This window comes from Desarmillaria tabescens (genome assembly GCF_030435595.1).
Source record: "Desarmillaria tabescens strain CCBAS 213 chromosome Unknown EV420scaffold_43, whole genome shotgun sequence".
NCBI classification, from domain to species: Eukaryota; Fungi; Basidiomycota; class Agaricomycetes; order Agaricales; family Physalacriaceae; genus Desarmillaria; species Desarmillaria tabescens.
The window spans coordinates 330225-343831 of record NW_026848342.1 but is presented as its reverse complement, the minus strand read 5'-3'; the positions used below and the strand labels follow the sequence as shown (position 1 = coordinate 343831).

Genomic DNA, 13607 nt, shown 5'->3' with positions numbered 1-13607 from the left:
GAAATTCTTGTTCAACGTACGTAAACGATCTGTTTTTCAACGTCTCCACGTGATTTCAAATGAGAAAATGTACAATATTGTGCTACTTCGACATAACCTACAAAACTCTGTCTGCGCTGATGCTCTACAATTCTTCCTGTGCCTTCTTCGTCGCCTGACCTGCCTCTGCTGTTGCTTTTTCCCACTCCTGCTTACCCTTCGTCCGAGCTTCTTCACCAGCCTTTACCCTCCTGCAATTTCTCCTCGGCGCTACCAGTCAACATCTCCCACACCTGAGTTACCTTCTCTCCAGCCGCGTAAGCAATATCCCTAATCGAGTTGAACAATGATTGGGCCCCAGACTTGCTTTGCGAATACCTGATACGCGTTTCCTCTGCGGTCGGAATTAAGATCGTCATCCGTGATGATGAAAAGAAGAGTACATACGTAGCAAACCCGGTCGAGAAGTAGGAAGCTCTTTCTCACTCATGCCGTGTTCTCGGAGGAAAGCACGAAGCCGTGCATCGGGCCAGGTGAGATAAGCCGCGGCGCGTGATGATGCGTCAGAGTACCTAGATATAAATTAGAGGACGAATTTGTTGGAAATAGAATTGACGTGCTTTTGATTCATCAACTTTACGAGTTCGTCTCTTTTGACTTGCGCGTCAGAGCGCAAATAACCATTGTCGATGAGCCACAGACGGAGTTGAGAATCGCTCCAAGCGTTCCAAAACGAATCATGTGTGTTGTAGTAATTGTCTCTGCAAGGTCATTAAACAAGCAGATCTTAAATGAAATTGCTACACGTACTGAATGAGCTTGGCCATCTTTTCCCGCTTGATCTTGGCATCGTCCTTGATAATGTTATGCTCGACTAGCCACGCTTTGAGGTCACTGTCGCTCCAAGTATCCCAAAAGTAAGAGTTAGGAGTATAGTAGTATTTGGACATTTGAGCCAAAAGCGCGTCGCGATTCTTCTCTAATCCGGAACGGCCATCGAGGACATTGTGAGAGGCAAGCCATTCATACTACGATGATGAGCAAACGGAAAAGCGAAACAGGCCTGAAACATACGATGAAAGAATTACTCCATCCCTCCCAAACTGGGTCAACCACACTGTAGTACGCGTCTTTCATCATAGCGAGAAGTTCCTCCCTCTTCTTCTCCGCCTTTGTCTTGAGAACGCCCTTCTGCACGAGGTAATCTCGGAGCTGATTGTCGTCCCAAGTCGAATACACGTAGTCTTTGCTGTCGTCCATGGCCCTCAGTACGCCCGAGGTTGCTTGGGCCACAATGCTAGACACCGACTGCGTCGCCTGGTGCTGAGCGTTACCGTACACCGCGGAGCTCGCCGTCACGCTAGCCTGAGATGCGAAAGAGCTGGCGGCATCTGTGTAAGACTTGTATCGATTCTTGGCGAGCAAGACAAGCTCCTCTTTGTGTCCCTTCGGTGCAACAATTCCCTGCTCCAATAGGAACTCGCGAAGCCGAGACTCATCCCAGGTATCAAACGCCGAATCGCGCAGCGTCGAAAAAGACTTTTGCGCCGAGAGGTACTGGTCGTAGGACCATGCAGCTGCACCGTTCCAATTCGACTTGACGAGCTCAAGGAGGTCATTGCGAGAATATGTATCAAGAGACGGTGTATTGATGTGATGGTCGTTAAGCCACTTTTGGAGATCTTCATTCGACCATTCCGTATATTCTGCATACAAGAGGTCAGCTATAGATTCCTTTATTGCCTTGGGGACGTACGAGGCTTGTCAGAGCCGAACCACGACGCCTGGGCGCCAACGGCGAGGGCTGCCAATAAATAATGGAGGGTTTCATGGTGATAGACAAGGAAAGTTCACGAGACTTGAGGTATATATACGGCGCATCGTTGCAATGCTGACGTCACAATATTGGAGGGAATGACGTTCAGACGGCGTAGACACTGGAGCGTCGTGGATGACGTAAGATGAAAATCCCGAGTCTAACGCGAAGTTATAATAAGTTATTTAATGTTTCTGATTTAAAATAATAGTTTTCGTGATACAACTACAGTTTACGCGCCTCGCTATTTCATTAATGTGTCTGCCTCCTTGTGTAAATAACCTCAACCTCAAACATCTGTGACGTCGAAACCATTGTTTCCGAGTCTGCAAAAATTGCATGCACCTCAACAAGATGGTGACCCGGCATTGCGACTGCAAATGTAAACTTCACCCTAACGTCCTCCTCAACTACACGACTTTCAAGTGAAATGGCGTCCTCAGACCCCTCAACAATAGCATCGGCGGCGGCAATGGGTTTTCCCAACTCAAACCAAAGGGAAAATCGTGGAATGACAGAACGAATCTGGATCTTTTTCGGGTGGGACTCGTCGTGTTTGTCGGTCAGGGATAATAATGGACCTCGCTTGATGACGGGTGCAGTCAGGGGTGGACTGTCCCTGCGAACTGTATGTTCCAACAGCTTGCGGGCGTAGCCTTCAAAAGCCTCTGCCGTCAAATACATGGACCCACGATCACGTATATCCAATACCGTCTGTCCTGCGACAAGGACAAAACGTCCACCGTCAAGGTCCTGCACGGAATACTCACCAAATTCATCAAGCTCTCCGCGAGTCCATACATCCCTAATATCACGAGAAGTGCTGGTGATGATTCTTGCAAGCTTGCGAAGTGCAGCCTGTTTAGAAGCAGCCATGTCCAAGACCCCGTTGGCATCTATCTCTGACGCAACGTGGACATCAATACTGATCGATGTCTCAGTGCTTGTCTGTCGTTCCAGCCGCCAGCATGCACTTGCGGTCGTCTCTGTCACACCAACATACCCCGTCTTCGCGATTGTGCGCCAATCGTCACCCAACACGTCCTTGATCCACTCTGGAAGGTGCGCCCAGTTGACATATGTTATGGAACTGATAGTAGTCCCAGCTTCAGGTAGCCCGAGAATGGTCAAAACCTCGCTACTAGAGTCGGTATGATCCAGAGGAAGCATCCTATACCACTGATTTACGCAGGTGACACCACTGAGTTTCGTTATAGAACGATGGAATTTGGTCTGTGTATAGATGCTCCAGTTATGTAATCGAGGGACTCGCGCGACGCGTGATTCACAATGGTCACGTGATCATACTCCCGTCATGTCCCGCTTTTCCGTCATATTCAGAATTATTCACTCTCTCCTCTTCCCACCACGACCCAAGCTGCCTTCCTTCAACAAGTCCAGTATGTCCGCACACCCTTCCATCCAGTTGGCAGCCAGCCACTGTGAACCAATCATATCCTACGTGTTTGTATTCAGACAGCGGTGCTCCCATGTCGCCTGTCCCTGACTCCCTGCAGTCAACCAGTCCATGCGGTTCCTATCCGGTATGGGACCTACAGCACATTATCGTCATCAGCAACACCGATGTCGCCTTCAAGATTATCATATTCTTCACGCTCAGGTGCGTGCATCGTTTTTCTGTTGACAGTGCGCTGACCTCCAAATTCTTCCCATACAGCAGACTCTGTCCACACCCTGCGCCATGTAAACATTTCACCATTCGGATCGCGAACATATTCCTATTCCTATACTGAGGGGCCCTGGGAAGAGGGAGATTCTGCTGACAAAGTCGAGGCGAACCTCAACAATTTAGACGATGAGCTCGACGAAACGGAAAACGCGCTCTCAGCGTGGTCATCCTCTGATCCCCGCTCTTATATAGACTCGTATACGAGCACCGGCACATACACAGGCTCGCTATCTGTACTACCGCTTCCATCTTTGCTATAGGCTGGGCAGATTGGAGGAATTTCTTCAGGGTTTGTGTGACAAAGTTCCTCCACCCCCGATTTTTGATCGACGGCGGATGCGCCCCAAGAGCGACGACACGCAAGAGGACCATTTCCAGGGCCGTTATAGTACGCATCTTCCAGGTTGCACGAAGGCGCATATTTACAGATTTTTTTTAGCCTAACTTGTACGAGAATCTGCGCCGCCACCATCGCAATTGGGTCGTGATGAAGACGTTCGTGAGGAGGGTTGGTCACGGCACGCCACCAATCATACTGGAGAGTTTGAACGGTTACCACCCGATCTGTGCCAGTAACGCCACTTAGCATTTCGAACAACTCTCAGCATCTGTTGAAGACACCCTCCACCCCTTTACCGACACCCTAGGTTCGCACCAGCACGGCGACAGTAACGTAAACTCGGGTGACCTTCAACCGTCGCTAACGCGGCTTACATCCATGGCCTAGCACGAGAACGGCCCCTTGTCATTTAACTCATGAAAAGGGAGTCTCGAAGAATCCATGCAGGTTCGTAACTTATTTCGCGTATTGACGTATGTATTAATGATTCATCATGTAGCAGTATGGTGCGGACTCCGTGTATGGGCTTAATGGCGGGATGGACAACGACCGGTTATGATTCTTACGGGTTCGAGGGTAGCAGTACCCCATGGCGGAAGCGCCAATTGCTTTAGTGCCTTGTAATCTGGATCTCGTTATGGATTAGTCGCGGGTCGGGCTAGTAATGTTGTAGCTGATGGCAAGATGAATGGTTCGCACGGCCCCAAGCACAAGCGGGGTGACATTGACCAGGAATGTGTGTCGCAGCTAATTTATTATTCTTCTACATGTCTCACTACCGTTGTCCTCATCAAGAACTTGAACGGCAATCGTGTTATTCAGAAGTATCTCAACGAGTCGGCTCCCGAGGACAAGGGCCAGGTACGCTGTTTTGTGAAGATATGTACGCATGCTGACGATATCCGCTGTAGTTTATGTTGCCGTCAACTGCGTGGAAGTTGTGACACATTGTCATGGGTGTTGTGTTCTTCAGCCTGTATTGATCATGCATCGGACAACCAGCGCATTCAGCTCATCAACGAGATTACCTACAATGCTCTCACTCGGGTTCAAGACCCAGATGGTAGCTATGTGAGTGCATCTTCATCGTCCGATGTAGGTCGTTAACTAATTCGTTTTAACAGGGTCGTTCAGCACATCCTCGATCTGAACGACAATCGCTTCAGCGATGCGGTTATACGTCAGTTCGCCGGGAACGTCTGTGCGCTGTCGGTCCAGAAGTTTAGTTGCAACGTTATCGAAAAGGTGTGAAATGTTTTTTTTCTTCGGTTTAGAACTGTTCTGACGTTATGGATAGTTAATAGCGGATGGATGGCTTGTTTGTCAATGAAGGGCCCCCGAATATCATCCAACATTACCAGCAGATCCTTCGAACGACGTGTTTCCGATACTGGCAGGAGACAATCATCACGATCCAAGGTTATCTCAGCTTCTCTCCGTTGCTATGCCCTATCAAGCGGTAGTCATGCCTAGGCCGACATCTCTGGACTACCTTTTGGACAACGCTGCGATAGAGATCATGAACCAAGGCAGCGACAAATTGACATCCTACTGTGATAAGGGTATGTTATTCCCTTCCTCGTGATCTAACTGAGAGCTGACGTCGTGTTAGTTTGCGCGAGCTCGCATCTGAGGTCTTGCGGGTCGAAAGAGCTGGCGGTCAAGTGTCGATTTGTTATCAGTGCATTCCTTCCTTTTTCACTAGGAATCTTGGTTGGGCATACACTCTGTATACACAAATGCCGTCAGCATCTGTATACATCTATGTCGGAAACATTTACCTGTTTCAGTACTCGTAATAAATACGTTAACGAGCTTACCTTCTCTCCTGTTATCAGAAAGATCTCGTTTTCAGGCGCAATGATTAACAATATTCTGGGCCCTAAGTCGGACCACATACCTGCCACAGCATCCAACATTGTGCGGCCATGTATTTTTGCTTGAACACGCATCAACTTCGCGATCTGGTTAAATAAATGAAGAAAATTGGCAATATATTATTACAGATTGGCAAAAGAGAAACGAAGACATGTTCGAATACTGTAGGGAAAACGCGCCATTCAAGGTGTCTGCTGAGTGTGAACAACCTCAATCTCAAATGTCTGTGACCTCGAAACCATGGTTTCCGACTCTGCAAAATATGCATGCACCTCCTCAACGTGGTGCCCCAGCCTTGCAATCGTAAATTCGAGCTTGACTGTCCTAACACTTACACCCTTCTCAACTACCCATGTTCCACTTGAAATGGCCGGGGCAGATCCCTTGACGGTGGCCCTAGCAGCAATAACAGGTTTGTCCAGCTCAAACCAAAGGTAAAACTTTGGATCGACGGAGCAAACCTTGATTCTTCTTGGGCGCAAGTTGTGATTGTCGTCGGTCCTAGTCAGGGATAACATCGGGCCACGCTTGATGTTGAGAATAGTCAAGGGTGGACTATCCCTGCGAATGGTATGCTCCAGAAGCTTGCGAGCATATCTTTCAAAAGTCTCCGATGTCAACATATAGTTGTCATCATATATCTCAATGACGGTCTGACCGGCAGCAACAACCCATCCACCGCCACCTGCAAACTGCACGGAATACTCGCCGAATTCACTGAGATCTCCACGAGTCCATACTCTCTCGATAAGGAAGTCGGTGCTGTCGATGACTTCTGCAAGGCGACGTCGTACTGCCTGTTTGGAAGCAGCCATATCCAACATCCCGTCGCCATTCGCCCGAGTCTCAACATGGACACTGACTGTCAGCTGCACCGAGGGGTCTGCACTGAGTCCGTTATGCTTCAGATACCAGAGTGAGTGTGCAGACCCTTCCCCCACACTAACCCGCCCATATATCACACACCAACTGACATCCAACACTTTCTCAATCCACTCTGGAAGGTGCGCCCAGTTGGTGTATGTTATGGAATTTGTAGTCGTCGCCCAAGTTCCAGCATCCGGCAGCCCAAGAAGGCTCAAGACTGCATCGGTGGCTTCATCAGCGTTGAGAGACAATGCCATGTGATTCCTATCTATGCAGGTGATGCCGGGATGCTTATGATGGCGCCAGGACGTGTATTTGGATCACCTTGGGGATATAGATGAGTTTCAGTGTCGATAGCCAAGGCTCTGTAATCAGCCATTGTTTCACTGCCCAAATATGCACCGCAGCATGCGTCATACTGGTCGTAGGACCATGCCGCTGCACTGTTCCAATTCGACGTGACGAGCTCAAGGAGGTCATTGCGAGAATATGTATCAAGAGACGGTGTACTGATGTGATGGTCGTTGAGCCACTTTTGAAGTTCTTCATTCGACCACTTCGTGTATTCTGCATACAAGAGGTTCGCTATGGATTCCTTTAGTGCCTGGGGCCGTAATACGAGGCGTATCAGAGCCGAACCACGAAGCCTGGGCGCTGGCAACGGCGAGGACTGCCAATAACATAATGAAGGGTTTCATGGTGATAGACAAGAAAAGTTCACGAGATTTGAGGGATATACTCGAACGCGAAGTTTATAATAATATTTCAGAGCTTCTTGGTTAAATAATAGTTTTCGTGATACTAGTAACTACTACAGTTTGCGTGCCACAACGGTGTCCCAAATACACGCTATTTCAATGTGTCTGCCTCCTTGTGTAAATAACCTCAACCTCAAACATCTGTGACGTCGAAACCATTGTTTCCGAGTCTGCAAAATTTGCATGCACCTCAACAAGATGGTGACCCGGCATTGCGACTGCAAATGTAAACTTCACCCTAACGTCCCCCTCAACCACACGACTTTCAATCGAAATGGCATCCTCAGCCCCCTCAACAATGGCATCGGCGACGGCAATGGGTCTTCCCAACTCAAACCAAAGGGAAAATCGTGGAATGACAGAACGAATCTGGATCTTTTTCGGGTGGGACTCGTCGTGTTTGTCGGTCAGGGATAATAATGGACCTCGCTTGATGACGGGTGCAGCCAGGGGTGGACTGTCCCTGCGAACTGTATGTTCCAACAGCTTGCGGGCGTAGCCTTCAAAAGCCTCTGCCGTCAAATACATGGGCCCACGGTCACGTATATCCAGCACCGTCTGTCCTGCAACAAGGACAAAACGTCCACCGTCAAGGTCCTGCACGGAATACTCACCAAATTCATCAAGCTCTCCGCGAGTCCATACATCCTTAATATCACGAGAAGTGCTGGTGATGATTCTTGCAAGCTTGCGAAGTGCAGCCTGTTTAGAAGCAGCCATGTCCAAGACCCCGTCGGCATCTATCTCTGACGCAACGTGGACATCAATACTAATCGATGTCTCAGTGCTTGTCTGTCGTTCCAGCCGCCAGCATGCACTTGCGGTCGTCTCTGTCACACCAACATACCCCGTCTTCGCGATTGTGTCCCAATCGTCACCCAACACGTCCTTGATCCACTCTGGAAGGTGCGCCCAGTTGACATATGTTATGGAACTGATAGTAGTCCCAGCTTCAGGCAGCCCGAGAATGGTCAAAACCTCGCTACTAGAGTCGGTATGATCCAGAGAAACATCCTATGCCACTGATTTACGCAGGTGACACCGGGTTTCATTATGGGGCGGCCAGGACGTTGCTGTGTATCCATGCTCCGGGTTAGGTATTCGGAGATGCTTTCAGTTCCTAAATACGGACCAGAACATGCGTCATATACGATGTGACGATCGAGAGCGTGACTGGGTTGACCATAACCGACTGCTTGGTAGGTATGACAGCCGAAGGGTTTACGAGTGGGGTCTTGAGGTCGAAGGTGACTGCGAGTCTGGTCGGTACCAAAATACGGGTTGTTGACAGTCAATAGGTTGCCATCACGGTCAACGACGCCAACAAGATGGGTATCCTTTATATAGCCAAAGGGGTTCTGTGCTACCCAGTGCATCGGAGGATCGCTGGCCCTAAGACCGAGACTGCACGTGAGCTCCACGATGGCGCGTCCCTGGTCTCCCTGATTCGTCAGACATAAAATAGTTCGCCAACTGAAAAGGCCCGCCATCAATCTTTACGCCGAAGGCTGCCCGACCTGTAATAGTTCAAGTCAGAATGGATGCATCGAGGCTTGAGCTCATGGATCAACATACCCTCTGCAGTGTCATATATTTTATGATACTCTTCAAACGCGCGCCGCGTCATTTCTGTTTTCCAATCGGAGCCGTCGGATAAGTCAGAACTGGGTGTTGAAGGCAACACCACGCGCAAAAATTCGACAGGTATCCCACCACGCTTGAATGCTGGATGCAGACGTTGAGCAATCCAGTAAAGTTCTAAGCGCGTCTTCTCCGGCCTGATGCACTCCACCTTTTGCCCTGATAGCCTCAGCGTCATCTCCCATTCGACATCTCCATTCAACGCGAATGGTTTTGTGCTTGTGTTGGGTTCGGTGATATGAATGTTGACCGCAATGCTTGACAGAGTGCTAATCAGGAAATCGTCGCTCTGTAAGCCCACTCTGCTGCCTGGAGCCCATCCGCTAATATAACACTCAGCTCCGATGAGCTCGCAGTCAAGAACTGTTATGGACATGGTGAGGGCGGACAAATCGGAGAGTTTCGAGCCAAACTCGTATGCGAAAGCATTCGGCCGTAAAGAGCCTGTTCTACCATCTATCCAACCATCCGCGCTGGATTGATTCCAGAGTTCATGCGGCTCGTCGGTGCGGCTTGTTTGGGTATCGCGAGAGTTGCGAACGGGATGATCTGAGAAGGCACTTATTCGCTCGATCTGGAAACGATACCTTTCTATGTCCTGGTAATCAACTGAACTAACAACCTTAACCGGATTCCCCCCAGCGTCAACCTTTCCTTTAGTCCAGTCTTCCCCACTTGAGGCATAGAATGAGGCGATATAGAGGGCTGCAGGAGCAATACAGTCAATGTCGACTTTATTGAGCTTCTTCCTGATAGACTGAACACAACCCAGGCGGCCTGACAGATACGTGTTTGGGAGTAGATGTTCGTTTCGGTCTCCACGTCGACTGCAAAACTGGAAGGAGAACCACCCGTCAGTTCCGGTAAGCCCTATAGAATTTTTGAGTCGACATGTTGGTGAGGCTCCCGGCCTAATCTCATCCGGGACATCCGTCCATTTTCCATGGTCCGTGCCAACATCGTGTCGCACTAGGGCTTCACCGGTGTTGTTTTCTATCGTTAAATAAACGGAGAAGTCGAGGAACATCTACAAGGAATCAACTCTTCATGACCGTCATATAATATAATCAAAGCTACCTCTTGACTGATGTTTGCAAATTCAGTATGGTCACTGGGGTTCACTGCGAACAAACTAATTGACCTGGTAGGATGATAGCAACGGTCAGTAAAGTCGGATGTGCCTAAAAAAACAGCGTACGTTCTGCTCGCTTAGGTCGCCAAGGTCCTGGACTTGGAGAAAACCACCCTGGTAATTACACGAACTAACAACGTCAGCGAGGTCAATGTTAATTGTTGGAAGGGCCTTGGAAATACCCACTTTTATGTCGCGCAATCGAAATGTTCTGGCAGGACAGAATTTGAGACCCGGCAAGACGCTCGCCTCAGAAAAGAACGGACCGTGAGTCTGCAACTGAAGACCACTTGAGGATGAAAGGATTGGACTAGCAGAAAGGAACGAAGGGACACGTAGACGAAAAGGTGCTTGTAATTTTGAAGCCGTCAATATTCTATGGTTCTTTTTGCCATTTGGTGTCGAAACCTCCCAATAAGTCACGGCTCGGTTCCATGGTTCCTCATTCGAAGCCTTGCTCATTGTACTATCCACCTGCAGAGGCTGTCAGCTTCAATTAAAATGGCGGGGCCAAACAACTTCTATGCCATTCATAGAAGAAGTAGGAAGCATTGCGAAGATCGTTCTGCGGATAACTGCAAGAAGGCACGTCGATCAGGGCGAGGTTCAAGATTCGAATACAAGATTCAAGTCCTCTTGTACAATGCCGATAGTTGTTCTGTCTAACGAGGTTTCCGGTTCCAAACCTAAATCTCATCAGGAATCTTATACTGAAAAACGTCGTCACTTGTACAAATGCGGAATATTATTGAAAACTACAACACAGCGATTTCTTTATTTTCTTCTGCCAACACCATCTCTTCTAAATGGTAGGTACTTGTTAGTAAACATTTATCCAGTCCTCTGCGATTACAATCCAGCCTTCTTGTCCTGCACAGCAGCGTACACCAAGAGGTCGCAGACACGACGCGAGTAGCCCCACTCATTGTCGTACCAGGCGATCAACTTGACAAAGTTCTTGTTGAGTTGGATGCCCGCCTTGGCATCGAAGATGGACGAGGCGGAGTGGCCGACAAAGTCGGTGGAGACGACGGCGTCTTCGGTGTATTCAATGACACCCTTGAGGGGACCAGAGGCAGCAGCCTCCTTGACGGCAGCCTTGATGTCGTCGTAGGAAGCATCCTTTTCAAGACGGGCGACGAGATCAACGACCGAGACGTCGGAGGTGGGCACACGGAACGAGAGACCACTAATATACATGTTAGCAAATAAAAACTCATCGGTATTATGACATACGTGAGCTTTCCGTTCAAGGAAGGAATGACCTTTCCAACGGCCTTTGCGGCACCAGTGGAGGAAGGAATGATGTTGTTGTTGACACCACGGCCTCCACGCCAGTCCTTGTTGGAGGGACCATCAACAGTCTTTTGGGTGGCAGTGGTGGCGTGAATGGTGGACATCAAGCCCTCAACGATACCGAACTTGTCGTGGATGACCTTGGCGAGAGGAGCAAGACAATTCGTTGTGCAGGAGGCATTGGAAATCTGCAGATACAGTGAAGGGATGAAGTCAGCGATGAATTGAGAAGGACGTACGACTTTGTAGCTTGGGTCATAAGCATCAAGGTTGACACCGACGACGAACATAGGCGCATCAGCAGAAGGCGCAGAAATGATGACCTTCTTGGCACCGCCCTTCAAGTGAGCAGAGGCCCTATCGACCGGAATCAGTACCCCGCATTCATCCGATCACGAAACGGAGGAATAATAACGCACTTGTCGATGGTAGTGAACACACCCTGCATATCGGAGATTCATTATACCGCCAGACAGATCAAGACATGAAATACATACGGTGGACTCAACGACGTATTCAGCGCCGACGGAACCCCAGGGAATCGCGGAGGGGTCGCGCTCGCCGTAGACAGTGATGGGCTTGCCCTCAATGTAGAGCTTTCCGTCCTTGGCTTCGACGGTACCCTTGAATCGACCATGGACCGAATCGTACTTGAACATGTAGACCTAGGCCCTAAAGTGAGACATGCCGAGTAGCGGAGCAGAACGGGAGCAGACCATGTAGTCAAGGTCGATGAAAGGGCTGCATATATACGCATCAGTAGACTTATCGATTGAAGAAAGAGAAGAACGCGCACTCGTTCACAGCAACGACTTCGATTTCAGAGAACTGGAGAGCATTTCGGAGGACGATACGGCCAATACGACCTTGTATGCATTGTCAAACGACAGTACCAAAGCGTTCCACCATTGAATACTCACCGAATCTGCAAGGGAAATGCAGCCCAGTCAGATACTACCACGAAATCCGATCCCCAAAGAAAGCATACCCGTTAATGCCAACTTTGACCTACGAGATCACAACGGATGAGTACGGACAACATGGAAGCAAAGACAAAGACGATACCATGATGATTGCAGATGTATCAGACGATGAGTATAATTCAAGGTGGTGGTAATGAGCGAAGAGGAGGACAGGGTACCGGGCGCCTTTTATGCAATCGCGTAATCTGATCAAATCTGGGGTCTCCCAGTCCCAGGGTCTCTGCTGACCTTTGGGGTCTCGCCGTCGTCAACTCTCTCCATTCCCATGTCAAATATTCATAGTTCTGTAGTATTCGGCATGGAGAATAAGGGCATAGTAGGACCGTAAAATTACCAGTATTCTAACTTGTACGCCTTGCCCCGGCACAAACTCCACCCGCAGACTTTAGATTTATTCCGTCAAGCCCTCACAAGACACCTTTTCAGGAGTCCTGTCGTCAGAACGGTCGTCCGGCTCGGGTAGAGTCGGACGATATAACATTCTTGCCTAGCATTGTACACAAGGATACTTCGAACTTCGAGATGCGAACGATGGCATCCAGACCGTGAGGGTGCACGTTCCTTGGGCACTGCACAGCCTTACTCATTCCTCAATTCAGTTCCTTGCTTCACGGTAACGGATTTGTGTAGTGGATAGTGGAGGCCGGCGTGATAGCCATGATGAGTCATTATCTAACTACGCGCCCTAGCCTAGCCTCACTGCTTCCCGTCGAGATGGCTCGGTAACAGCCCATCCCTCTCACCCCTCCCTGCCCAGGCCTGACGAATCCTCCACGCAGTCGCTAAATTGAGCGCACCAGCCACTCCAAGAACGACCTCGACGATAAGCTGGCGATAAACACACGCGCCCATCATATTCACGAGTCCAGTCGCGAATACCACGCAAAAATCCGATGTGGGAACATCCACATTCACATCGGACATCCAAGCCGATATTGAGAAACTGCACACGTCTTAAATTTAGGAGGAAGGGGGGGAGGGGTTCAACCTACCCCAAGTTAACCAGACCCGTCAAACCTAGTACACACATTGAATATAATACAATAATTCATTAATAAAATACGCACGCCATCTGTACCGCAACGATCAGCTCCTGAGCAAAATATTCAACTCGTGAGGACTTACAGGACATCTACCCAATTAACCATCACGTTTCACTGCGGAGGTTTGACGTTTTGCGGGGGCACATGAACAATCACAGTCTCCTAAGAGGCCTTGGTTTATATC

General features: G+C 49.2%; 6 protein-coding genes across 6 annotated transcripts; 1 reads left to right on the top strand and 5 right to left on the bottom strand.

Annotated features, from left to right (window-relative positions):
• Positions 1 to 1860, bottom strand: EV420DRAFT_1767488 (uncharacterized protein; the record flags this gene model as incomplete). Its single annotated transcript, XM_060480923.1, has 7 exons — positions 1 to 373; positions 427 to 551; positions 600 to 740; positions 790 to 1007; positions 1054 to 1685; positions 1736 to 1783; positions 1854 to 1860. The coding sequence occupies 7 exons, from the start codon at positions 1858 to 1860 to the stop codon at positions 213 to 215; spliced, it is 1332 nt and encodes a 443-aa protein (XP_060326333.1). The 3' UTR covers positions 1 to 212.
• Positions 1861 to 1995: 135 nt separating this feature from the next.
• On the bottom strand, positions 1996 to 2987 carry EV420DRAFT_1568213 (uncharacterized protein). The gene has a single exon (XM_060474158.1). It carries the CDS (start codon positions 2963 to 2965, stop codon positions 2048 to 2050), a length of 918 nt encoding a protein of 305 aa, XP_060326332.1. The 5' UTR covers positions 2966 to 2987; the 3' UTR covers positions 1996 to 2047.
• A 1618-nt stretch (positions 2988 to 4605) lies between these two features.
• EV420DRAFT_1568219 (uncharacterized protein) lies at positions 4606 to 5205 on the top strand (the record flags this gene model as incomplete). Its single annotated transcript, XM_060474160.1, has 4 exons — positions 4606 to 4718; positions 4799 to 4896; positions 4950 to 5070; positions 5123 to 5205. Coding segments are annotated over 3 exons (252 nt in total), but the record flags the coding sequence as incomplete, so codon positions are not given.
• A 584-nt stretch (positions 5206 to 5789) lies between these two features.
• EV420DRAFT_1568217 (uncharacterized protein) lies at positions 5790 to 7268 on the bottom strand. The gene has a single exon (XM_060474159.1). The coding sequence runs from the start codon at positions 6825 to 6827 to the stop codon at positions 5886 to 5888; it is 942 nt and encodes a 313-aa protein (XP_060326330.1). The 5' UTR covers positions 6828 to 7268; the 3' UTR covers positions 5790 to 5885.
• A 42-nt stretch (positions 7269 to 7310) lies between these two features.
• Positions 7311 to 8457, bottom strand: EV420DRAFT_865141 (uncharacterized protein). The gene is made up of 2 exons (XM_060483794.1): positions 8147 to 8457; positions 7311 to 8097 (listed from the first exon to the last, which is right to left on the bottom strand). Exon 2 carries the CDS (start codon positions 8046 to 8048, stop codon positions 7425 to 7427), a length of 624 nt encoding a protein of 207 aa, XP_060326329.1. The 5' UTR covers positions 8049 to 8097; positions 8147 to 8457; the 3' UTR covers positions 7311 to 7424.
• Positions 8458 to 10821: 2364 nt separating this feature from the next.
• Positions 10822 to 12571, bottom strand: EV420DRAFT_1568208 (glyceraldehyde 3-phosphate dehydrogenase). Its single transcript, XM_060474157.1, has 10 exons — positions 12463 to 12571; positions 12386 to 12405; positions 12318 to 12322; positions 12194 to 12263; positions 12114 to 12138; positions 11895 to 12062; positions 11817 to 11839; positions 11637 to 11754; positions 11338 to 11585; positions 10822 to 11290 (listed from the first exon to the last, which is right to left on the bottom strand). Exons 1-10 carry the CDS (start codon positions 12463 to 12465, stop codon positions 10951 to 10953), a joined length of 1020 nt encoding a protein of 339 aa, XP_060326328.1. The 5' UTR covers positions 12466 to 12571; the 3' UTR covers positions 10822 to 10950.
• Positions 12572 to 13607: the final 1036 nt, after the last annotated feature.